This window comes from Hyaena hyaena, unplaced genomic scaffold (assembly GCF_003009895.1).
Source record: "Hyaena hyaena isolate Hyena2069 unplaced genomic scaffold, ASM300989v1 scaffold_803, whole genome shotgun sequence".
Taxonomy (NCBI): domain Eukaryota; kingdom Metazoa; phylum Chordata; class Mammalia; order Carnivora; family Hyaenidae; genus Hyaena; species Hyaena hyaena.
Window position 1 is genome coordinate 558,632 of NW_024081433.1, and position 27,208 is coordinate 585,839.

Consider the following 27,208-nt stretch of genomic DNA (forward strand, 5'->3'; position numbering starts at 1 on the left):
ACTTGCCCATATCCCTTTGGCATACACCATTTCTGTGCACTGAGTAGGCTAGGAGTGCCAGAGAAATAATATCCCCTGCTTCCTCTAGAGTAATCCTCAACCAAACACTAATGAAAATTGGTAAATATTCCCCCAATACTGCTGTCCCTTGCTCATTGAATAAAATAACTCCAAGGCATTCCCTAAATTGTCTTTCAGAGTTCCACAGCAGAATCGAATCCCAGTTGCCACCGTGTAATCTGCTCAAGAGCACATTCTTTATTTACTTCCTTCTCTTCCTGTCTCACTTTCTAGTCCTTCCTAATATCATGTCCATAAAAGTCATGTCTGTTTGTTAGATTTCTGTATTTTTCAAGGTTCTCCAGAGAAACAAAACTAAAAAATGTATACATAGAGAAAGAGATTTATTATAAGAGATTGGCCTACACAGTTATGGAGGCTGCAAATCCCAAGACCTGCAGGCTGAATCACCAAGCTAGAGACCCAGAAGAGCTGATGAATTAGTTCCAAAGCCCTGATAAATTAGGAGAGCTGGTGTTGTTGAGTCTGAAGGCCAGTTGGTTCAAGACCTAGGAAGAGCAAATGTTGCAGTCTGAGTCCAAAACAGAAAAAAAAAAAAAAAAAAAAAAAAGCACAAATCTTCTAGCTTGAAGGCCATCAGGCAGAAAGAATTCTCTCATATTTGGGGAAGAATCATCTTTATCATTGTATCCAGTCCTTCAACTCATCTGACAAGGTCCACCCACATTAGGGAGTACAATCTACTTTACTCGGTCTGCAGATTTAAATGTTGATCTCTTACAAAAAATACTCTCAGCCCAGAATAATATTTGGGCAAGTATCTGGGTACCCCTTGGTGCAGTCAAGTTGACACATAAGATGAACCATGACAGACATTCAAGTTAACAAAACTCTCTTTCCTAGAATCACGTTTTTTCTGATCTTTCTTCTCCTACTTCTTTCTCTGGAATTGAAGCATGTTTTTATTTGTCAGGATGAAATTACATTTTGCTCTATGTATATATGTCAAAGTTCAAAAGACAATAGATCTCATTTTCCGAAATCATTCTGGCTCACACTTTGTACCTTTGTTACTCTGAATAATTATTAACATTTTGCCTTCACTTTTTAAAATGTCCTGCTTTGAAGAAAATATTACACAATCATCATAGTCAATCACTGATTCCATAAATGTGATGGTGATAATCGAAAAATACCGAAATGTAATTTAATCTTTTATTAATTTTTTTCTCTCCGGGATAAAAGTATGATGAATATGTGTCATATTTCCTCAAATTGTTTTTTTCTAGGTTATTTCACATTGAAACTATTTACCATAATATATATGGAATGCTTATTTGCAACCAGGATGTTACTGTTGATTATCATGAATATATTGTTGAAAGGACTGAAAAAGAATGTACTTAAACATACACATAATTTATAAGTATGATATAAGGTCTTCCTCAGGATCATAGCTTACTGTTTGATATATGACAAAGCTGAGTAATATATTCCTGACGGAAGAGAACAAACGTAAAAAATACCATTGATATTTATTTAATTGGATTCAAAGTCAGTGAGTATAACCCCAGACTGGTTCTGTTCTTCCCTCACAGCTAAGGGAAGGGAATATAATTGTGACTATCTGGAGCATTCAGAGCCTACTTTGTTTATTGATGAGGATGCAGAGATAAAAGCAGGAGGCAATCCCATGTTGGTTGGCATTCCATGTTATGTTGGCCACACAATGCCAGGACTAGCAATAAGCAAAACAGGTGTAAGAATAAGGAGATGTAATAAGCAACAAGCATATTTACATCATCTCTGTTTTTAAGCTTATTTCCAGGTCTTCTATAAAATATGTGTCTCTGTGTTGATTAAATAATATCAAGGCATGAAAATTATGTCTTGAAGTATTTTTGAATCCTCTTGCACCAAGGATTATTTTATTGTTAAATGGAAAGAAAATGTTTTATAATAAGTATGTTGTAGCATATATAATAAAATGTTAACTTTCTAGTAATTTTCAAAATAACTATTTTATGTTATTTGCTAACTGTACTTTAGAGCAAACAACATGTGCCCAAGTGCTGCATTACTGCATTTTCAAAGATTCTGCATAATGCTTCTGAGACAGTATGCTTATGATCCTGAGTTCTTTGTGGGTTCTTTATTGTGATTCCTGGTATTCCAGCCACAGAAAGTGCTGTTATTCAAATGTACATAAATGCATTCATTCGGTCCATAATAATAGTATTCATAGCCATCTATAAATAGTGGAAGAAACAATTGTATGGAATGCTTGATATTCATCTGAACCACCTCTTGCAATTTCACTTTTATATTCAGATTTCAGAACTAATACAACAGTGGTGCTCATAAGATATTCAGATATTTTTGTCAGCTTTTCACAGACTGGATGGTAGTTTCTTAAAACTGTATACTTTGTTTCACTAACTTTAAGAAATTCCTTGTAAATATAAACAATAGTAAGAAAAAGCCTGAGCCTACACTATGATGTGCAACTATTAAATATATCGTTTTATGTGTATTTAGTGACATTTCTTAATATTCCTTTCCATCTTTTTTTCTAGATACACCATCAGTTAAGATTATACCATCCACTCCTTTTCCACAAGAAGGACAGCCATTAATTTTGACTTGTGAATCCAAAGGAAAACCACTGTAAGTGATTTAATGAGCAATAAAGTTTTTCACTTTTTCTCCTATACTCCTTTGATTTCAGGCTTTAACGGCAGAAATCCACTGTTTTTGTCTTTTCTTGGTGGGCAAAGTGATCTCTAGCACAGAAATCCCCTGAACCATGTCTTCATTAAGTATCTGTGGAAGATTGGTCTTTTACTTTGTCATCCAGTGAAGTTTCTGGGAAGGTTTCCAGCTGTGATTTTTTTCCCCTATTATTTCTAGTAAGATATTTCAACCTGAAAGGAAAGTGGGCTTAATCAGTCACTGTTTACATCATGAGACTGATAGAAGTTACACATTGCTGAACTTACTTCTCCCATGAAAATCTTTGAAAATGTTGAAACATCCTCAAAATATCCCCAAGTTTTAAAATTAAATAGGAACTCATTTTTGTACTAAGGGAAATCACACCTACATTTCCAAAGTGGCCTCCATGATATAATTTGTAAATGTAATATGCTTCAACATTTTCACTTGTAAGGAGAATTCATTATAAGAATATACAATCCTAGTATCACTTCAACTTTAATATTTTACTTTTTGGCATTCATGTTTATAAAGATGAACCATGTTTATAAACATAGAAAAATTCAAAAATTTTGAATTTATACAAAATTCAAGTGTGAGTTATCCAAATATGGATTACTCAAAGACTATTTGACAGCAATTTGATCATTCTAATATAGTAACTGTTTGGACTGAAATGAAATGTATTTGATTATTTTAAAACTTTCAATTGATTTGTATTTCTGTTTAAATTTTAAGAGTAGAAATTTAATTGTTTTCAGTATATAACGATAGGGGGGTTGCTTCTGTGTAAATCAAGTTAAATTCCTAAAAACATTATTCCTAATAATATTTTTATTTAAGTATATATTTCTTATTATTCCATGAGAAATTTTTCTAAAGGAATTTTAAGGCAGAAGCCTGAAAAATCAACTCCTCAATTATGTGATATTATAATTTTTAACACACTAAGTGAATTCACACTTTCTTTATCAAAGTTTTGATATTTTAAAACTGTTCTCTCCTCCAGTAATTTTTTCCTGAGGCTATAAATAATACTGATTTAAATAATATTCAGTAAATCCATTATTTTTCTTCTTTTAAATAATACTTTAGGCCTTTTAGACCTTGAAAGGAAAATTTTTTTCATAGTAGCTTGCTACATATATACTGTGCAATTCTCTTATAAATACAGTTCTCACCTTCTGGTAAGCTTAAATTGCTTATAGAAAACATTTTTCTACTGCAGTATGCTGAGGGTAACCATGCATTTTGGTATTATAGCTTTAACAAGAACTTTTGGCTACAGGCTCAGTACTTTCAACTAGAGAAAGAAGTGGAATAGACTTTAGCCAGCTTCAGACATGCTTCAACCCTAATTTCTTTAGTCCTGATTCTGTGTATCTAACAACAGAATTTCTTTCCTAACTTTTCCTCCATCTCCCCTCCTGTTGCTTTCACTTTATTATTTCCCAAGTCAGTCTGTTCTCTCGGTTTGCTTCTGCTTCTATTGTTATTTTGTTTTGTTTTGTTTTGTTTTGTTTTTGCTTTTCTTCCTCATAATCTCAGAGGTCAGCATACTTATGAGGACACAAATGGACTCAGGATGAGGGCAGAGCAAAGGGGTTTTGCTTTTACCTTTTCATCACTGATCTGCCCCAAAGCACGTATGTGTACATTTGGAATATATGTACAACTTAGGCAATTAAATGAGATGAGGATGGGAAATAAACATATCCCTGTTCAAATAATATCTAATTACCTGTCAATGACTATTCTTTGTTTCCATATCTACTTCCAACAATAGAAACAGCATTTAATGTATGTGAATAATTTGTTTGGGAGGTCTACATAATTGGGTCTTTAGGTAGTCCATTTTCCCAAGCTCAGATATGGCTGAATGATTTATGGTTGTGTCTTTTGTACGTCTCTGCTACAGTTACCTAGAAATAAGCATGGGTACGTATAACTCCTCTGCACTGCAGATGGACAAAAAGTACAGTAGCCTTTCATTTATTTATTTTACTTGGTAATACAAAGCTTTCAGAGGTTTGGGAAATAGAAAATGTTACTTTTAGCAGAAAAATCCTGACTAATATCATATCACTTTGGAAAAAGATAAAGAAAATAAAAAGGTGCTCCTTATTTTACAGAAAAGAAAACTAAATATCAACAATGTTAACCAGATTTCCTTTATTCATCCAAGTTTAAAATGGATGACTCAGGATTTAAATTCAGTTCAATCAGTGCCCCAGACTTATATTCCTTCAGCTATTTTCTGCTACTTCAATTGCTGAGTTTAAATTGTCACTTGTGTTAGCCACAGTAACTTTTGAAGAACTAGAATGGGCCCTACAATAATGTTTAGCCCTGAAGATGAACCACTGGATGCCTAAAGGTGAAAAACTGGCTAGTCTCAGGAAATAGTTTCCTTTTGCCACCCTTTTTTATCAGACCTTTTTCTATATGCATGTCCTTTCGGGAAACTTGACAAAATCCTAACAAACTGACTGTTTCTAGCAGGAGGTTATAACCACATAAAAATGAAATATCCCTAATTAGTATAATATCTTTTGGTGACTATCTTATAAGCTCCCTAAGAGTTAAAATGGTCTTTCTATTTTGTCTTTATCGTCATAGTTCCTAATGTTATATTCTGTATGCTATAGTCTACAAATAAATGTGTATTAACTAATTCTCTTGTATTGTACACTCATTTGCAATTTCCTTTATATCATTTTCTTTCCTTGCAGACTGGCAGGCATTGACATTAGAGAAATAACCATCTTCTTTGAGTCCTTCCGGTCGTTAGACCACTGCTTCTCTTCTGTTCTTCCGAATCATCTTAAAATCCACTCTTCTGCATTTTCAAACTATCATTTCTAATAAATGAAGGCATTAACCTCTTTAAAGACAGGGTAATTCCTAGCCTCTCTTTAGTTTTATTCTATCCCCAACAGTGCCAGATGAGGCAGATAGGACAAAAAAAACAAGGAAAGACTGAAAAGAAATCATTGGATTTTTCCCAGAAGGATATCTTAATGATCATAAAGAAAACAGTCTCACTAGAGCAAATAGAACAGAAGGCAAATTGAAATGGATTAATCAGGGAATTAGTAGGCGGTGGCAAAGTAAAGAAAATGGAAAGACCACCCATTTCAGAAAATGAATCATGAAATGTAGAATGGAATGAGAAAAGAAATTTATGTCAAACAGAGTTTTAAAATAAAAAGAAGAAGAGTAGAGAGATTGTCCATATTTTGAGATAGAATTTTTTTTTTTAAAAAACCTAAAGAATGGGAGAGAAAATGAGATATGTGATTATCACATACACCCAGTGGGCAGGCTCAAATTTCCTGTCTTACTCTGGCAATCACTGTCAAAGTTCTCCTCTGTTACTTTGGAGGCTTTACACCTGATTCCCCATTTTGTTATTTTAAAACCACTAAGAAGTTACACCATTGGCTTTTCTTTCTATTGGTTATGTAAACACTTAATTTCTACTATCTTTAACATTTGCCTGATCCACCTTGACTAAGCAGTTGAAAATTAGAAATGGTTAATGGACATATGATTACTTTTCATCTTGTACCTTTAATCCAGGATCAAATCTTTACTGTTTCTTAAAAAAAATTTTGAGAGACGCCTGGGTGGCTCTGTCGGTTAAGTGTCTGACTCTTGATTTTGGTTGAGGTCATGACATCATAGTTCATGAGTTGAGCCCTGTGATGGGCTCTGTGCTGACAGTGCTGAACCTGCTTGAGATTTCTCTCTCTGTCTCCATCTCTCAGAATATACAAATAAACATTTAAAAAAAAATGTGACTAGTGTATAATTTCCTGAAGAATGAGTTATTCAGTTATTAGGCATATGAATAATAGACAAAATAACACCACTATCTTTTGTATAAATCATAACATGATGGCCTGGTTCAATTTGTATTGAGACTCATGTTCCTAACCTGCCCTCTATGCTAATGTTCTTTTCCTTGTTCTAAATGTGAGGGCCCCAGTGACTGTTTATGAACAATCATGCCTTATTTGCCTGCTTTGGACGGAAGCCTTTTGCTGTTTTCCTGTGGAACAGCTGCATAACTTGGGCCAGGACCAAATTGTTCCACTTGACATTACTATAGAGGCATTGTATTCTTTCCTTAAAAGAGAGATTACTGTACATGTCTGTCTATTGTTTTAATTTTAGTTTAAAGTGAGGACAGAGCTAATGCCAACCACTTTTCTTTCAAGTCCCCAGAGTTTTTGCAACCTTCTTCTTTCTTTGGCTGAATTCCCAGACAGCTTTCAGGCAGCAGCATTCTCCATTTATAGAAGTGGAGAAAGAAAAAAGCTGTTACATTACATTAAAGTCATGACCTTAAAAGGTATGGGGTGGCCCCCCACACGCTATAGCTAAAGAGTCATCATTTATTTTAATCAAATGCTTAACACTATGTAAATTTGCTTCACAAAAGCAGTGAGACATTTTCAGTCAAATAAATGTATATTTGGCATTTAATCTCTAAAAGAAAATAATTATAGGTATGGATAAAGTTTTCTGTGTATCCTGCATGATGTTTATGTTTTCTTACTATTATACTTTCTGGTAACCACAATTTTTCTTATGTTTTGGCATAAATCTAGTATATATGATAGCATGGCACATAACATCCCCTGTTCTATACAAGAAGAAAGATTTTAATCTTTTTTAAAATGTTTTATTTATTTCTGAGAGAGAGAAAGACAGCGGGAGCAGGGGAGGGTCAGAGAGAGAGGGAGACACAGAATCCGAAACGGGCTCCAGGCTCTGAGCCGGCTGTCAGCAGAGAGCCCTACACGGGGCTTGAACCTATGAACCTTGAGGTCATGACCTGAGCCGAAGTCGGACGCTTAACCGACTGAGCCACCCAAGCGCCCCAGAAAGATTTTAATCTTTAGGAAGACAGATCACATACCATATAACAACTACGAGGTATTTTAGAGGGACAATTATGCATCTATTTTCAAAATGATCAAGAATTTAAGAAGAAATCTGATAACGTATTGATACATTTTATGTACTTTCCTATTAGCATAATAGAAATGAAAAGTGATATGTAAATTAAGGCAAAACAGTTTTATTATATCAAGTCAGTTTTCTCAGTCTAAAATGACCTTTTTAAAATCATAGATTATTTATTATTTGTTGTATAATCTAGTCACAGCCAGAAGAAATGACGAAGTAAACCAGGAGTTAAAGAAAGCAAGTCATCAACAAAGTGAAATATTTTAGGCCAAAACTGGACAAAGCATAAATTGTGAAAAAATAATATTGATCTACAGTGATAACGATGTTATATCATTTGAACTAACACAAAACAGATGTTAATTGCATGATAGTTATTTCTCTCCTGCTATCTGTGTTATAGCAAGTCATCTAGTTCATCATCAAGGTCTGTATTTCTGTTCAGATGTCATGACTAAGTAGTCATGCTCTGGGGCATCAAAAGTTGTGGGGTGCCTGAGAAAGAGAAACACAAAACTAAGTTTGAATTGTACATCTGTGGATACCTGTGGCTGGAGTGGATTTGAACAAGTCATTTAGCTACAGGAAGTATTTTTTTGTTAACTAATCCATTTTACTTTTAGAACAGTTGTAGGTTCATAATGAAATGGAGTAGAAGGACAGAGCTCCCATATACTCCTGTCCCCACACATGTCCAACATCTTCTAGTATCAATATCCCACACAAACAGTGATGCTTTTATTACAAACCATGAACCTACATGGACCCATCGTTTTTACCACAAAATGCATAGCTTACATCGGGGTTCACTCTTATTCTCTAAAAATTAATAAAATTAAATCTAGTGAACAAATTGTTTTAAAGATTAGTAACAATGTATATGAAATTTCTGCTTCTAAGAAATTTTGTAATAAATGATCATGAAGATGATGATAAATGTTGATTTTGTCAAAGAATCACATATTGTATATATCTTACCAAATTTTATTAATTTGTCTTTATTAATTTCATACATATAATAATATTGGACTGCTAAGGTAATCCTAGAAACAGATATAATCTCAGATTTCTTCCATGGCTCCAAAATTCAGGATTCCAAGCAGAATGAACACACTCTAGGACAATGGTCTGTGACTTTCAAAAGCCTGTTTGAGCAGCAAAGATATCTATACCAGAGTCATGGCTGATTGAACTGACTGAGCAACATGGCTGTGTTAGTTGAGGTTAAATGGCAATAATGAGGTGCTAGAAGAGAGGTAGAGGCATGGACCCATGTCAGGGGCAAAATATAATATAGCTTGAAATGGGAAATTGGAAAATACTGAGCCACAGGTGCAGTACCTTCATAGTGTTAAAGGTAGAAAAAGTTTTAGAATAATTGGAATGGACTGGAAGGGATAGAGAATGAGTTCTGGTCCCACAAATGTAAAAAAAAAAGCTACACTCTAAAGCAGTTCTGATGGGATCAAAGAGACTAACCAGTTAGCAAGTTTTGACAGAAAGCCAAAGCAGAAGATCTGAACACCTTACATGACAGAAATTAGTGAAAGGCATGATTCATGAGTGTTTGAGAATACAGGGTCTTTGATGCATAAAATCTCATTTTAATATAGTTTCTCAAATTCACTTATGCTTATTGTCTTATTTAAACCAATCAACTATCTTGTTGTAAAGACTTACAAATTCATAATAATTTCTATTATATAGATGAGGAAAATAAGTCTTGTGGAGGATATATGATCTTTTCACACAGCTATTAAATGGTACAGCTGAGATTACAAATATGCCTTAAAAAATGTTAACAACACTGAAGCACCTGTGTGGCTCAGTCATTTGAATGCCAGACTTCAGCTCTGGTTTTGATCTCAGGGTTCGTGAGTTCAAACCCCGAATTGCACTCTCTGCTGTTAGCGTGGAGGCCCACCCTCTCTCTCTCTCTCTCTCTCTCTCTCTCTTTCTCAAAAATAAACAGAAAAAAATAACAAAACTAATGGTTATGTTTTCTTGTTTACCCAATGTTTTCAATTCTCCTATTTTACTGATTTTTCACAATAATCTTGTGAAGTTGGCAAGAATGAGAGCTTTCAATACATAAAACAAAATGTAATTTATAAAACAATTAGCACTTATGTAAGCTCAAACTGTTAGCATACCTAAGTATTTCTAAAGAGTTTCTAAATATATCTAAATAACTTCTGACCAGCTTTTATGATTAGGTATATTTGTTTCATTGTAACATATATTTGTCTTTAAAAAGCAGATTATATTCTTTTTTTAAAAAAATGTTTTTTAATGTTTTATTTATTTCAAGGAGAGAGAGACACACACAGCGTGAGCAGGGGAGGGTCAGAGAGAGAGGGAGTCACAGACAGAAACAGGCTCCAGGCTCTGAGCTGTCAGTCAGCACAGAGCCCGACGTGGGGCTCGAACCCACGAACCGCGAGATCATGACCTAAGCGAAAGTCGGACGCTTAACTGACTAAGCCACCCAGGTGTCCCAAAAGCAGATTATATTCTTAATTTTATATACATTTAAGGAGATTAAGACTGCAGGTTAAAACCACAAGGCAATGCCAATGCAAATGCAAAACCAACACAGTGGAATGCAGTGTCAAGTCCTAAAGGGTGAGCAAAATGAACAGGAAGTAAAAAGAAAACACTCCTCACAAGTATGTTTGTTTTCTTAAGCGTTATGTTTACATTATCACCAAAATAATTGGTGGAATAAACATCATGAGGGTCTCTTTCTCATTTAGATACTCTCACATTGTATCAGTCATTGGCATAATAAAAGTTACAGGGCATTTAGATTGTTTTTTGCTTTGGTGTGTGTGTGTGTGTGTGTGCGCGTGTGTGTGTGTGTGCACGTGTGTGTGTGTGTGTGTGTATTTTATTTTTTGCTTGTGTTCCAATATCTATATTCAAATTTGACTTAATTAAAGTTAAAGGCCGTATAGCTAGTTTCTTCTAACATGTGTTTAAAGGTATAAAACTTGGGAAATTAGCTCTAAGCTTTCATAATTAAAAAGCCTATATATTCATGCGCTGTCCTTCCCATACGAATTTCTTTTCTGAGGCCCATATGGTCTTTTGCTTCCATCTCATGGCTTCAAAATTTAATCACACGTTGACTCTCTGGAAACACACAAGTGGTTATCTTGGAAATGAGACGGAATATATTTGGTTTTGTTTTCGAAACAAGAAGCTGACTCTCAGTAATCTCCACTGCTGTTATTTAGGCTGGGCATCTGTGGTGTGTTGGGCACTCAATCATTTTCAATTAAATGTTCCTATGTCTTGCAAAAGTCCCATAAGAGCGTGCAGAACCACGATTATAGATCCATAGAGGAAGTGTACTTCTTGAACATTTCTAGGTAAGCAGTTTTCTTGCAACAAAAAGCCAATTATTTTGAGGGATTATGTAAATGTTCATTGGGAAACTAACACAAAGATGTCTCAGTATCTTTAAGACACCATTGTGGAATGATGCTGTCATATATGTTGATGAAATTTTCAAGATGTGGACTTTTAGGCTCATAGGTTTAAAAATCTGTGGGTTTTTATGTATTAATTATGAGATTACATCCTAGTATTTTACTCTTTATCTAAAGATATATAAACATTGCATGTGTGTTTACATAAAAACAAGTTATCAAAATGGTAATTGTAGGAAAATTGCAAAAACAAGAATAACTCTTAACATTAGAAAAACCTAAAATCCTATAATACTATACCTCATCCTTTTTTTAGATCTCATCCTTAATTAAAGAAAACATTAACCCTTTGCTCAGCAAGTGCTATACAGTAAGATTTGTTGTTTTATCCTTGCAAGTTTTTTTTTTTTTTATTGACTGTGATGTTTATATAAATTTCAAGTTAGTTAATGTACAGTGTAGCCTTGGCTTCAGGAGTAGAACCCAGTGATTTATCTCTTACATATGTCACCCAGTGCTCATCCTGAAAAGTGCCCTTCTTAACGCCCATCACTTGTTTAACCCATCCCCCCAACCCACCCCCTTCCAGCAACCCTCAGTTTGTTCTGTATATTTAAGAGTCTCTTATGGTTTGCCTCCCTCTCCCTCTCGAATTTTATCTTATTTTTCCTTCTCTTACCCTATGTTCATCTGTTGAGTTTCTCAAAGTCCAGTTATGAGTAAAATCATATGATATCTGTCATTCTCTGACTGACTTACTTCACATAGCATAATACCCTCTAGTTCCATCCCCATTGGTACAAATGGCAAGATTTCTTTCTTTTTCATCGGTGAGTAGTATGCCATTATGTGTATGTATGTATATTCATGTGTGTGTGTGTGTGTGTGTGTGTGTGTGTGTGTGTGTGTGTGTGAGAGAGAGAGAGAGAGAGAGAGATAATGTTAGAGCTAACATTCCTCTGGTGGTCACCAGGTCACCAGTCAACTTAAGGAGAAATAGATTATTCTGTACCTGTGTTAAATATTTTGACTATGACTTTTGCATAATATGTGAAGGAAAGAAAATGAAAGCTGAAATTAATTCAAAGTGAAATAGAAAAATCTTTTTTTTTCAGCTAAGTATCCAAACCATTCAAAATATTCCAACTTGAGAAACATAAACCTTTATCAATACTTCTCAGTTGTGATAAATTCATTCTTCTTAGATCTCTTTCTTCACTGTTGTTGGTGCCATTCACCTGATTCTATATATATTTACTTTAGAGAAGATGGGCCAAATGAGTAACAACAGCATTTTTGAGACAGCAAATCCAAGAATACAGTAAAATATCACCCTTGTTCTTTTGAGGGAAATGTAGAATAATAAATATCTTTCTCCTTTGAAAGGAAAAAGTCATTCTCAAAAGGACACTAAAAAGCAGTCTGTATGTACTTTTTATAAACCAAATTCAATACAAGAAATATCCTTAGTACATAATGAGGATAAACACCCTGTAAGTGCTAAAACCACGTCAGTTAGATTCCAAATTTATATTGAATATTCACAATCAAATAGAATTTATATATGCTAATTATTTCATGGGTTTTCATAATGTTTTAGTTTTATAAAATCTAGCTTCCATTAGTGCTCATTCACATATGCGATTTGTCTGGTAGAACTCTTTTCCTTTAGTTATTTATCTATCTAATGGAAGCCTGGTTGACATATAATATTACATTACTTTCAGGTGTACAATACAGTGATTGGACATTTATATACATTATGAGATAAATGCTCACCACAAACAATATAGTTACTATTGGTCACCATACAAAGTTATTATAATATTATTGACTATATTCCTATACCATACTTTATATCACATGACTGTTTTATAACTGGAAAGTTGTGTCTCTTAATCTCCTTCACCCATTTTGCCATCCCTACATACTGTTCCCCTTTGACAAACACTAATTTGTTCTCTATGAATCTGTTTTGTTTGCCTTGTATTTTAGATTTCACATATAAGTGAAATCATACAAATTTGTCTTTCTATTTTGAATTATTTCACTTAGCATAATGCCCTCTGAGTCTATCCATGTTTTTGCAAATGGCAAGATTTCAGGAATTTTATGATTGAGTAATATTCCACTGTGTGTATATGTATGTATGTCTTCTTTATCCATTTATCTATTGATGGATTGTTAGGTAGTTTTTGTGTCTTGGCTATTATAAATAATGCTACAATTAATATAGGGGCACATATATCTTCTTGAATTAGTATTTTTGTTTTCTTCAGATTCATACCCAGAAGTGGAATTGCTGGATTAAATAGCATTTCTATTTTTAATTTTCTGAGGAAACTCCATACTATTTTCTATATTGCCTGCACCTATTTACATACCCATCAACAGTGTACAAGAGTTCCTTTTTCACTACATTCTCGCCAACACTTGTTATTTCTTGTCTTTTTGATGATAACCATTGTAACAGGTGTGAGGTAATATCTCACAGTGGCTCCAATTTGGATTTCCATGGTAATTAGTGATATTGAATACTTTTTCATGCCTATTGGCCATCTGGATATTGTGTTTGGAGATATGTTTATTTATTTCCACTGCTTGTTTTTAATCTGTTTTCTTTGGTGTTGAATCATGAGTTCATTATATATTTTGGATATCAGTCCTTTATTGGATATGTCATTTGCAAATTTTCTCCTTTTTGTTTTAATGGTTTCTTTTGCTGTATAGAAACATTTTAATTTTATGTAGACCCAGTAGTTAATTTTTCCTTGTGTTTCCCTTGCCTGAGGAGACAGATAAAGTATATGTGTGTGTGTTTATGTGTGTGTGTGTGTGTGTGTGTGTGTGTGTGTATTGTTAAGCCCAGTGTCTAAGAATTTGCTACCTGTTTTCTCTCAGTTTTATGGTTTCAGGTCTTTTGTTTAGGCATTTAATCTACTTTGAGCTTATTTTTGTATATGGTGGAAGAAAGTAATTCAGTTTTTTTGCATATAGCTGTCTGGTTTTCCCAACAGCACTTATTAAAGAGACTATCTTTTCCCCATTGTATGTTCTTACTTCTTTGTTATAGAGTAACTAGCCATGAAAGTGCAGTTTATTTCTGGACACCTTATTCTGTTTCATTTATCTACGTGTCTGTTTTTAAGCCAGTACCATACTATATTGTTTACTATATATTTTTTTTAATTTTTTTATAGTTTATTTATTTTTGAGACAGGAGAGACAGAGCATGAGTGGGGGAGGGGCAGAGAGAGAGACACACACAGAGAATCTGAAATAGGCTCCAGGCTCTGAGCTGTCAGCACAGAGCCCGACACAAGGCTCAAACCCACAACCATGAGATCATGACCTGAGCCGAAACTGGTCGCTTAACTGACTGAGCCACCCAGGCGCCACTGTTTACTTTATTTTTGTAGTATAATGTGAAATCTGGTAATGTGAAACCTCCAGTTTTGTTCTTTTTTCTCAACATTGCTTTTGGATATTTGGGGTCTTTTGTGGTTCCATACAAATTTTAGGATTATTTTTTCTAGTATCATGAAAAATGCTATTGGTATTTTGATTATGACTGCATATAGATTGCTTTGGGTAATATGGTATTTTACAGTATTAATTCTTTCAATCTGTGAGCATGGAATGTCTTTCCATTTATTTGTATTATCTTCAATTTCTTTTATCAGTGTCTTAAATTTTTCAGAGTATAGGTCTCTTACCTCTTTGGTTAAACTTATATTTAGTTTTTTTTTTAATTTTCTTTGATAAGATTATAAATGGGATTTTCTTAATTCATATTTCTGCTAGTTCCAAACTAGTGTGTATAAATGCTACAGATTTATGCATATTAATTTTGTATCCTGCAACTTTACTGAATCCATTCATTAGTTCTAAGAGGTATTTTTTTATTCGCAGAGTCTTTAAAGTGTCATGCCATCTGCAATAGTAAAACTAAGAAAATTCTTATTCCTCTGAAAGCCATGTACTTAAACAATCTAAAGACATTTTCTTGCATTATACAGGTTTTTACAATGTGGAGTATATTTATTCACTTTTTCAGATATAATCTCAATTAAACAGAAGCCCCTAAACTTCACAGTTTGAAAAAATTCAAATGGCCAACAATACCCCAAATTGTAGAAAATATGAATATTTACAAAAGTCTCTAATTAGAATAGGAAGAATCTGCCAGTAATTAATGATGGCTTTACAGCTCAATTCTTGCAAATTCAGAGTACCAGAAATATTTGGGATGTTTCAAGGAAAGAAGAAAGAAAAGAAAACCAAGATAAAAGTAAAAGAAGAGAACGGCAACCACTGTGACTTGTGACAAGCAGATGTCTCTGAAATGGTGTGCTGTCACCATCTCCAACTTCATCACTGGCACTGAAGGTCACAAGTCTAGGGATGAACATAGTGAGGTGATGATAGGAACGCAAGATTAAAGCTATAATAACTGTGCAGCTCTAGGACAAGAAGACCGATAGGCCATAGGAGCTCTCACTACGAGTCAGTGTTTTTCAAACTGCTGGTTGTGGCATATGAATGAGTCATAAGATCAGTTAACAAACTATTTTTAAAGGCCCAACCTAAAATAGAAAAATCATAGAATTACAAAGGTAAATATAGAGAAATAAAGAAGAAAAAGAAAAGTAAAGAAAATGTCACAGTGCATTAAAAAGAGCAAGCTTTCATTTCCTGTATGCATTTGTACATTTTGTAAGGTTATAAAATATATTTTTCAGTAGATCACATCTCAGAATGTTTGAAAACCATTGAATAAACACCAACTGAGGTGAAGTTGAAGTCTAAATCAGTTCCTCTAAAACCATCAGTATACAAAAATGTATCTTCAGACTGAAGAGATCTTAGCTCCCAAAAAGAAAAAAAAAATCCAAATGCCACTAAGAATGTGATGTTAAATAATGCAGATAAGTTGGATCTTTTGAGAAGGATTTTATTCAAAAGATTAAAATATGCTTTCAAATTTTAAGTCTTAAATTTCAATTTTCTTTAGTATTGCCTTATATGGAACATTTAATTCCCCAGCTACCAGATAAATGATGTACATTTTACTTTTCTTTCTAAGACCATTTGTTTTAATATGAGAAAAGAAACAAGTCATGGAGCAGAAGCAGTTCTATATCAGAAACAGTGTTTAACATAAGTATTAGATCTTATAAGGTTAATTAACATTATTTTATAGTAGTGGAAGTAATGGATTATAAAGTAACTCTTATATGGAAAATAGGATCCCATCATTGCAGTGTACTCTGGAACTGAATGGTTTTTAGGCATCTGATTCAGATGCTTATACATATATTGTATATGGCAACAAATAGCCCTTTTAATGTACACAGGTTAAGTGTTAGATTCTAAAAAACTTAGACTCATAAGTTCTTGATTAAAAAATAAAAAGTGAAAATGTTCCAAAATCTAGTGTAGCTAAAAGAAGATTTCAGAAGTGGCTAAGTTTTAAATAAGTTGAAAAAATATTTTCTAAGCATGAACGTTTTTATATATATCATGAAGATTTTAAGTTTATTGTGTGTATACGTAAGCTTAAGTGAATGTATGTAACAATTTATTATTGCTTAGGTCATGGAATGGGTGTTTACTCAAGACTTCTTGATCTTTTAATCAGGAATTAATATTTTCTATTTACCAAAGAAAAGAAATGCTAAGTATAGATAAGGCATGGGTAATTGTTTTTGCTTTAGCATAAAGCCCTTGAGAGATTATCTTAAGCATTTGTCACAATCTTGAAATTTTTTTCTTCAGTGCTAAAATCTGGCACTCCTTCAGGATCATAGCAGTCTTACCTTTTCTAGGGATAATCTTTTATTTGTTGTGCCACAAAGGCTGGAATTATAAGGTTTACATTATGACTGCATTGTTTCTCAAAACTATTAAAATAATCATCAATGAACAGTCTTTTTTTTAAAAAGTGGTCTAGGATTTCATAGACACTTTCAAAAAGGCCATTATTTTCAAGTCTTCTAGAGAGCACTTACCTCTTACATACAGGATATTTTCTGTTTCAACTACAAGCTTTTAAACTTGAAGGCAAGAAGAGCCTTTAAAAAAAAAAAAAAGCAATCAAGTAGCATATGCTTAGATTAATCAGGTTAGAAGTCCTTTTTTTATTTGCTACCGAGGTTTCTAGCCTAAAGGATGAATTTAACATTGATGTTATTGTCCCATCTAAATCTAATCTTTAATGTAATGAGACTTCTACTTGACACTGTAGTTATGTAATAGTTGATTTCAGGAATTTACATGAGTGAGTACATAGATTCAGAATCAGGGTGTCAACCTGCAATTTACTGGTAGAAATAGGCTTGAATTTTCCACTTCAAACTGACTTCATTTATTACTGCATTAAACACCTTTGACCCCATCAGACAGAAGTACTTTTGATGATATTTGAGTTAGGGGTTTCATTGTTGAGTTTTTCAAACAGGAATCACTGAGATTCTCAAACTGCAAATAGAAAGAAAAAAAAAAAACAATAGAATCCATTGCTCTTCTTAAAAAGAATTGTGCAGGTTAGGGAAATATCATATCAATGCTTAGCAAGGACTAACCTATGAAAATTATGAGATAAAGCATCTGATTGAAGAGCATGTCCAGAAACCACTAAACACAAAAGGGCATGGAGACCAGTGAGGAAAAAAGGCTAAGAAACCATTCGACAATTTTTTCCTCTCATACAAAACACACAGAGGCATACTTATTAAATAAGTCAGTACAAATAACTGCAAATGGCTAGAAATACAATGGAAAATCATATATTTAAGAGATAATTTTTAAAAAATTCTTTCATCTGCATAATTTCTTCAAGCCTCTCCTTCCTTTTTTCTCTTCACTTACTGTACTATTTCAGCCCTAAATATTTGAAATATGAGGGCAGAGTGAACCTGATAAATGATATTAGTTGTATCCAAATATAAATTTTGTAGAAATACATATTTTAAATATTAAAACAGTTTAAAGGCAAAAATGTGTAGGTCTAATCATGTATTCTAAATAATGTTTATAATGATACATGAGGCATATTTTCATAGATCAGAAAAGCAAACTTTGTAAATACACGTATACTCAAAGATATAGAGATAATATTTACTTTGGCTTTAAATTTTTTTAATAATATAAAATTGTTTTTCTCATTGTTCTTCATGCTTATTCTTGCATGATAACTTCAAGAACAGTATTTAAACAAACAAGCCATTTACCCTCTCCTCATTTTTCTTCACCTTGTTTTGATGTTCTGGTAAAGACAAAGAGAATCATGCCTGGGAATTAAACAAATAAGCACAATGGATGGGAAAAAGAAAACAGCAATCCTGATAGCATTTAAGACTGGTTAAAGAGAGAAGTAGGTGGTAAAGGGGAATTGACGTTTAAAGGTAAAGAGTGAATTCATCATTTAGGATTGGAAGTTTTAATGTATACCAAAACAGTGAGCTGAGAAGATGGGAGGTTATGATTTAAATACTTTAGATTTTTCAGCTTCATAGTAATGAAGTAATAATGATGACTAAGTTTAGTGTGTGACCATGGCTGAGGTTAGGCTAACAAAATAATTATCAAATATGAAGGGATCAGGAAACTGAGGGGTCAAGGTATTGAATGGGTTATAAATGTAAATGTTTAAGTCAGTGAATCTTTGAAGAGATTCTAGTTCATATGGCATTATTCTCTTTTGACTTCTCTCAGACCTCTTGGACTTCATTTTACTTCTTTTCTCATCCTGTAAGTAAAAATAATCCACAATATTCAGTAATCTATTATTTTGTTTTCCTTGAGTTTGGCTCTAATATCTCTCTAAAATAAGTCCAGCTCTGCTCTCAGCCCTGATTTCTAATTTCTCATTTCCTTATTGCTGAATAAAAATATATTTCTTGTTTTTCTCCTAGCACTTGAACTCAGCATGTCCCAAAGTGAAATCATCAACTTTCCCTATCTGCTACATCTCAATTTGTTTTTATCATGATTTATTTTGTTTGTCTATTTATTTGTTTATTTGGCTGGTTGTTTGGTAGTATGTTGGTTTTACATTGTTATTTTTCTTATTTAGGACTGAGATTGCTCCTATTACATAGACTGGGCACCATAAAGAGAGTAGCTCCTCTCTCTTCCTTAACACCATACATTTTCTGGTTCCAAAAAATGTGTTTACTTTCCCAAGATCCATTCTATTACCATGTGTTTTCCTTTATTACTCCAACTTTATGTAGGAAGTGGTTTTCACTCTTAAGAACTCTGTATATGGTCTCTTGATTGAACTTCCTTTTTCAGATATTTCACATTGCTATACTTAAAGGAAACTCTGATCAGAAATACTTCTAAAAAGCTGTAGCAAAGTACTTTTATTTTTCATAAAGCGTAGATATTTTAGCTTTGCATCCAAAGCCAGGCTTGAGTTATGAGGGAAAAAATATACAGAGTTTTGGGGTTACCTCCCCCAACACATGTCTGTATCCCAAATCTTTCCTTTTTTTTTTTTTTTTTTTGCTTTTGTTCATTGTTCTTTTTATGGCCAGAATGTTCCCTACCACATTTCATCTCTTTCCTATACTAATGACAGCATCAGTCTTTTGGTCTAACAACTAAAATAATACTTTTTTTTTTTTTTTCATTTTCAGCTTTTGTCTTATAAACTTTGTCTTGGACCAACCTCCTGATGAGCATATTTGATCCTGGTTTTTCATAACAACTTACATCTTCGCTTTTGATTTTATTACTCCCAACTCAGTTATCCTATTGTTACTTTAATTTTGCCCTTTCATAATTTGTTATCTTAGCAAAGCACAATATTACCTATTATTAACCCTATTCTCTTCTCTTGGCACTTGTCATATTTAAATCCATCTTTTTAAAAATATGGCCTCTGGAGGGCAACATCTTATCTTGCATTCTGACTTCTCTTGAGTTGGCATCATTCATTTCTACTACTTAAAATCCTACCACAACTAAAGACACTAATCAAGAGTTTTATCTTTTGTAGCCTAAGTGTCCATCAACAGATGAATGGATCAAGAAGATGTGGTTTATCTATACCATGGAATACTACATGGCAATGAGAAACAATGAAATCTGGCCATGTGTAGCAACATGGATGGACCTTGAGGGTGTTATGCTGAGCGAAATAAGTCAGGCAGAGAAGGACAGATACCATATGTGTGCACGTATAGGAGGATTAGGAGGAACTTGACGGAGGAACAAGGGGGAGAAGAAGGGGGGGAATGGTGGGGGAAAGGGAGAGAGACAAAACCATGAGAGGCTCTTGAATGCTGACAAAAACTGAGGACTGACGGATGTGGGGGGGAGGGGGGATGGGCATGGAGGAGGGCACTTGTGGGGATGAGCACTGAGTGTTATGTGGAAACTAATTTGACAATATACTATTTGTAAAAAAAAAAAAAAAAAGAGTTTTATCTTTTGTAAAGCCTGTTCTAATGTCCCTAATATGGGTATGATGAATATTTATATGTTTTATAACTCATTTATATCACTCACCATGCCCTTCAAGTTTCACAGTTGATGATGGTTGATGACATATATCTTATATAAACTACCAAAATGTAACATCATAGAAATGTTTATTTTTCTCACATTTCTCATAATTTCTGGTTGAAAAACTTGCACATATTTGTTGATAGTTGTTAGATATTAATTATATAAACTTATGAAGTACCTATTCAACAAACAACAAAAATCTCCACTGATCTCTTATCTGTTTTAAGATTATAAGTGTAAGAGTAGAGCATTTTCTGGTAATTAAATTCATTGAGACTCATTGAAAACTACTTTAAATGTTCCTGAAGTTTTGTTTTCCTTTGAGCAGAACTGTGTCTATAAGGACAGATACATAAATGTTTCAATGATTATGTTTCAAAATCATCTTCAACCCTGATAAGTAAAATATTCAAAGTTAAGTTGGATAACATAAAAATTCATTGGTATTTTAAGAATCACTTCCATAAAAAGCATTAAATCCATATTAAGAATGAAAGGAAAGCAAATTTTATCACAATTAAGTTGCACAACAATCTAATCTGAAGAAAAAGTACAGCTTGATGAATTCTCCAAGGTCCTAGATCAATGTTTTTTGATACATAAGAATATATTTAAAATACATGTAGGATGTTGTTTACAAATTATTTTCAGAAACTTCTCATTTGATCCTCAGTAACAAGATAATCTTTTTTATATCTTTTTTTAAAATGTTTTTTATTTATTTCTGAGAGAGAGAGATAGCATGAGCAGGGGAGGGTCAGGGTGAGAGGGAGATACTGAATCTGAAGCAGGCTCCAGGCTCTGAGCTAGCTGTCAGCACAGAGCCCTACGCAGCCCGATGAGGGGCTGGAACCCACAAACTGTGAGAGCATGACCTGAGCCAAAGTCAGACATTTAACTGACTGAGCCACCCAGGTGCCCCTTTTTTATATCTTTAAACCTGAAGTGGTTAATGTAATAAATAGCTTGAAAAGTAATCCCTTTCATTTTTTTTTCCTATGTGGCAGCCACATCCTTTGCTTCCAATACAGACCCATTACAAAATTATATTTTGAATTGGTCTCACAGCTTTAAGAAAGGCTACTCCTTGAACTTGCTTTGTATTTATATTTTAAACCTTAAGAAGAGGAGCAAACAATACCAGCTTTTAATTTTTTCCTCTTCTCTTTTTTTCTTCTAACTCACTTGGTTGGCAATGTTTGGGCTGTGGTTTATGGATGCAACCTCCATCCACTCAATGAAGAACTGCCTGGGCTAGATTCCCTCAGAATTCTTCTTCCCAGAACCCCATAAATTTAAGTTTTCCTCCTTGAACTGAATTTTAAACTCACTTGTAAGTTTGCATTTAATTTCTTTCCCTCCATTTGTCTTTCTCTCCGTACATTTTCTAAAATTTGATAGCATAAGCACAGTTTTATACAGACTCTTCAGTATAATTTCTTGATTTAAACATTTTTTGCTTCAAGCAGAAAAAGGGATCAAGATGTTTATATAACGTCTACCACCTTCTTTCAATTTAGAGTAAAAATATCACAGGAAATAGAGGAGCATTGTGCTTAAAAAGAATCTTCCTAGTATTAAATCTTCAATCACATCTACCACCTGGGAATTTTTAAGCTGAAATAAAGGCAATAGTCATCTTCATGTGCCATACAATTATCAGTACATAAGTATATAAGGCACCAACTTATTAACTATAATTTCCTGTTTTGTCTTATATGAAGGAAATGTAAGATACATGTATTTGTAAGTTTTTTAACTTTGAGCCAGAACGGGATGTTTACTTGGATACTATTATAGTGACTTATTTTTTCTCTTTCATTTTCGTAAGTTTCATTTCGTAAGACTAATTTTAGTGTTAGATCCCAACACGTTCTGTGCTTATGAAGGAAAAGACTCTGCAGAGCTCAAAGGAGATAGAACCATTTGGAATAAGGGAGATACTGGAGAGTAAATCCATTTCACAGTTTGAAAGACCTTTTACTCCTGTCTACTTCTACAAGGATACCAGGAGAATTCTTTTTTAGGAGATCTGCATTATGACACTTGCTTTTCCATAACCAAACTGCTTATTCTTTATTCTTCTTCTCAAGCATGATCCTAAAAAGGATGAGAGCTAAGAAGGCAAACGAAGATCCCATTGCCATCAGTACCTAGGGAGTAATGATGCCATATACAGTTGGAAGAATCAAAAGGACTATTCCTATGGTATAACTTTACAGAATTAGTGCCCCAAAGACCAAATAAAAAATTTCATTGGGAAGGGGTAATCAGGTTTGTATCCAGTTCAACATATTAAATAGACTGCTAGCTAGTCCAAAGGAGTTGTGGCAATTCCTTCTCATACTAATTTATTATAAGGAGTTATTCAACATTTCAAGGAATCTATCATTAGATATCTAGAAAACAAAACATTTTTTAAAAATTCTGTTAAGGTAAAACAACTCCACCAAGACCTTAGAAAAAGAGAATTAATGCACCAGCATGTTTGGTTTCTTCTTTCACTTTTGTTTTGTTTTGGTTTTTGTTATCGTCATTGTTTTCTGTTGTCGTGGGAAGAAACTGCTGCAAAATGTCGTTAGGCTCATAAAGAAGGAAAAAAAAAAACCCACATCTTTTTAGCCCTATAGATATGGTAGACAGGATCATAAATCAAATGTTATCTCCCACAGAAGATTTTCAAATTCTAATATCAGGACTCTTTAAGGGGAAACTGAATGGACTATGTGAATGTTCTCACTATGGAGTTATATAGTGTTATCTCATGCCTGATGCTGTGCCATGGTCCTGTTACTCCTGGTGGCTAGCTCCTACTCCTTTTCAGCCTTATCACATAGAAACTATAGACTGGAACCACTTTTTAAATGATCTCCTTTGGTTGCCTGAACAGCAGGGAAGATTGTTATTCATTTGCAGCAAGAAACTCAATCATTTCTGGGTTCCAATTAGAGAAAGCCTAGGGGCCCTCTTTATTAAGATGAAACACAAATTGTATCAAGACTTGCTAAACCACTTAATATTTTTATGGTGACATTAAGAAGGTTGAACATTTTAAGTACTAATTGGAATATGCGTAGGGTATTTTTAATCGATGTATAAACTCTAACCTCCATTTCATTAGAATTGTGTCTTATGGTACTGGCTTTTTTGCCACCTTGAAGATTTACCATACAGAGTAGGATCAAGAATCCTGCAATGTTCAGTGTCAGCAGTGATTCACACTGCTAAAATCTTCTCGTAACCATTTGTGCTGGCGTGTTTTCATTATTTTATTAAAAAAATATACCTTTTAGGAAAATGGTTTTTAATATAGACTGACAACCTAAGTGTTTATCTAGAGCTTTGACTTCATTTCTATGTACACAATGTAAAAATAAATATCTAAACTTAATTAAATGATTACAAAATCATATATTTTAAGATGTAAATTAAATCTTATAAGGAGAAGGACAGAAAAAATTATGACAATTTGGATTTGAGGTGCATAAATTTGATTGTATAGAAATGTATAGATATGTACATATATGTTCATATATATGTATATATGTATAGATATGTACATATATGTACATATATATGTATATATGTATATGTGTGTATTCATATATAATTCATATATATATACATATATATATAATTATAGCTGTGTATGTTTAAAACAATCCTGACTTACACATCAGAGAAGTATTGCCTCCTAATAAAATACTTCCATTAAGTAGTATTTTAGGGATGAATCTTTTCAAATTCTACTTACCCTTAATAGAACTTATTTTAATGTTGGCTTTATGTAACTTTGTAGAAAAGACATACCCTCTAATATTTCCATTATATGCAGTAAGTCATAGTTTTATTGTGCCAGTTTTGCCTCCTCAAAAGGTATAATATTATCCAGGCTATCAGTTTTGTTTTGTTTTGTTTAAGTTTATTTATTTACTTTGAGAGACAGAGAGAGCTGAAAGAATCCTAAGCAGTCTCCATGTCGTCAGTACAGAGCCCAACATGGGGCTCAATCCTGTCAACTGTGAGATCATAACCTCATGATCATGAGGTTGAAATCCAGAGTAGGTCCCTTAACTGACTGAGCCACCTAGATGCCCCCTGGCAATCAGTTTTAAAATAAGAATTAGGAAACCCAATGATCAACTAACAGATGTTGGATCCATGAAGCAAATTGAGAAATATTAGTGGTTTGGGCTTTATTAAGATACTATGAGAGTGACTTGTATATAATTAAATGATATAAATAATAGTATTTTTCCAGTATTTTTGGATAACTAGTTTTTTGTTTGTTTTTGTTCCCTAAAACAACTCTTCAAAGTTTCACGGGCACAGCTCTGATTGTCTAGTCTTCTCTTTGTTCTCTCTGCAAGTATTTTTACTACTTAAACTAAATGATTCTTTCATCACATTGCTGATCTTCTTGTTTTGATACTATTTCCTGTATCTTTATTATTGGTCCATAACCTTTACCATTTCTACAGCATTTTGTCAGAAAAATACCTTTGTCTTAGAAAAGGTGGTGTAGTCATAGGCATCACTTATTAAGACGTATTATATTCATAACGAAAAGGAATAAATGTTTTCACCAAAATAAACAAATAATTAAAGCTGTTTCAAAAATAATTTCTGATGATGTGATAAAATCATGTTTAAATAAAACATTTGTCATATAAGAACTAGGAAAATATGCATCATGTTAGAAAGCAAGAGGTAGTGGACAAAGCATTGACTACAGAATCAGACCAGGGTTTGGATACATCTCTGATGCATATTGTTACATGCATTAAATTTTTAGAAAATTGTATCAAAATGTTCTTGTGAGAAGTATAGAATAGATTGATAACATATCTAGGATAGCTCCCATTATCAATACATGGTGATAGGTATTATTAAGTAGTCCTATAACTAATAATTATATATGTATGTAAAATATTTGAAGATGAAGTCCATGTTTCATTTATCCTTTGTTCTCTAAAAGCAGGTTTTGAGATGCTAATTCTTTAAATAATTTAATCAAAAGAGAACTATCAGTTTCTATAAGTTCCTAAAACTTTTTTTAGATTCTACATATAAGTGTGATCATACAGTATTTGTCTCTCTTTGTCTTACTTAGCCTAATGCCATAAAGATCCATCCATTTTGTCTCAAAAAAGTAGAATTTCCTTTTTTTTTAAATGGCTGAATAATATTCTATTATATTTTGAATATGTTTTCTTTATCCATTCACCCATTCATGGAAACATAAGTTATTCAATGTCTTGGCTATTGTAAAAAGTGATGCAATGAACATAGTGTGCAGCAATCTTTTTGAGATAGTGATTTTTGTTTCCTTTAGATATTTACTCAAAAGCAGAATTTCTGGATCAACTGGTAGCTCTATTTTTAATATTTTGAGGGGCTTTGATGCTGTTTTCCATACTGGCTGCACCAATTTATGTTCCCACCAATAGTGTGCAAGCATTCTCTTTTCTCCACATCATCCCTAGCACTTGTTACTTCTAGACTTTTTCATAACTAGACATTCTAACAGGTATGAGGTGATAAAACATTATGATTTTGATTTGCGTTTATCCAATGATTAATGATGTTGAACATATCTTCACGTAATTGTTGGCCATTTGTATGTCTTCTTTGAAAGAATGTTTATTCAATTCTACTGCCAATTTTTTAATTAGGCCATTTTTTTGCACAAATTCCTTAAGTATTTTGGATACTTAGTTCTTTAGCATATAAAGCATTTGCAAATATTTTCTCCCATTCTTTAGATTGCCTTTTTATCTCCTTAATGGTTTCCATTCTGTGCAGAAAGTTTTTTATTTTTTAAGAGTTTTTATTTAAATTCCAGTTAGTTAACATACAGTGTTATATTAGTTTCAAGTGTACATTATAGTGAGCCAGCGCTTCCATACAATACCTAGTGCTCATCACAGCAAGTACACTCCTTAATCCCCATCATCTAATTTACCCATCCCCTCTTGTAACCATCAATTTGTCCTCTATCATTGAAAGTCTGTCTCTTGATTTGGCTCTTTCTTTCTTCCACTTATTCATTTTTCTTTCTTAAATTCCACATATGAATGAAATCATATGGTATTTGTCTTTCTCTGACTTATTTCACTTAGCATAATACTTTCTAGATCCATCCATGTTACAAATGGAAAAATTTCATCCTTTTTGATGGCTGGGTAATATTCTATTGTATATATATATATATATATATATATATATATATATATATATATCACATCTCCTTTATCCGTTCATCAGTTGGTGGACATTTGGGTCGTTTCCATAATTTGGCTATTGCAGATAATGCAATAATAAACATCAGAGGTACATGTGCAGAAGTATTTAGTTTGACATATTCCCATTTGTTTATTTTTGCTTTTGTTGCATTTGCTCTTGGTGTCATCCAAAAGATCATTGTCGATACCAATATCAATATTTTCCCCTATTTTTTTGTCTAGCAGTTTTAGAGTTTCAGGATGTAAATTCCAACTTTAACCCATTTTGAGTGGATTTTTGTATAAGGTAGACATTCA

The 27,208-nt window shown here is 33.2% G+C and overlaps 1 protein-coding gene across 1 annotated transcript in view; it reads left to right on the forward strand.

Moving 5' to 3' along the window:
- CADM2 (cell adhesion molecule 2) overlaps nucleotides 1–27,208 on the forward strand; it is a 334,154-nt gene that overhangs the window by 209,553 nt on the left and 97,393 nt on the right. Inside the window, exon 6 of the mRNA XM_039219198.1 lies at nucleotides 2,598–2,688. Coding sequence (XP_039075129.1) covers nucleotides 2,598–2,688 — 91 coding nt within the window. The remainder of the gene's footprint in view (nucleotides 1–2,597; nucleotides 2,689–27,208) is intronic.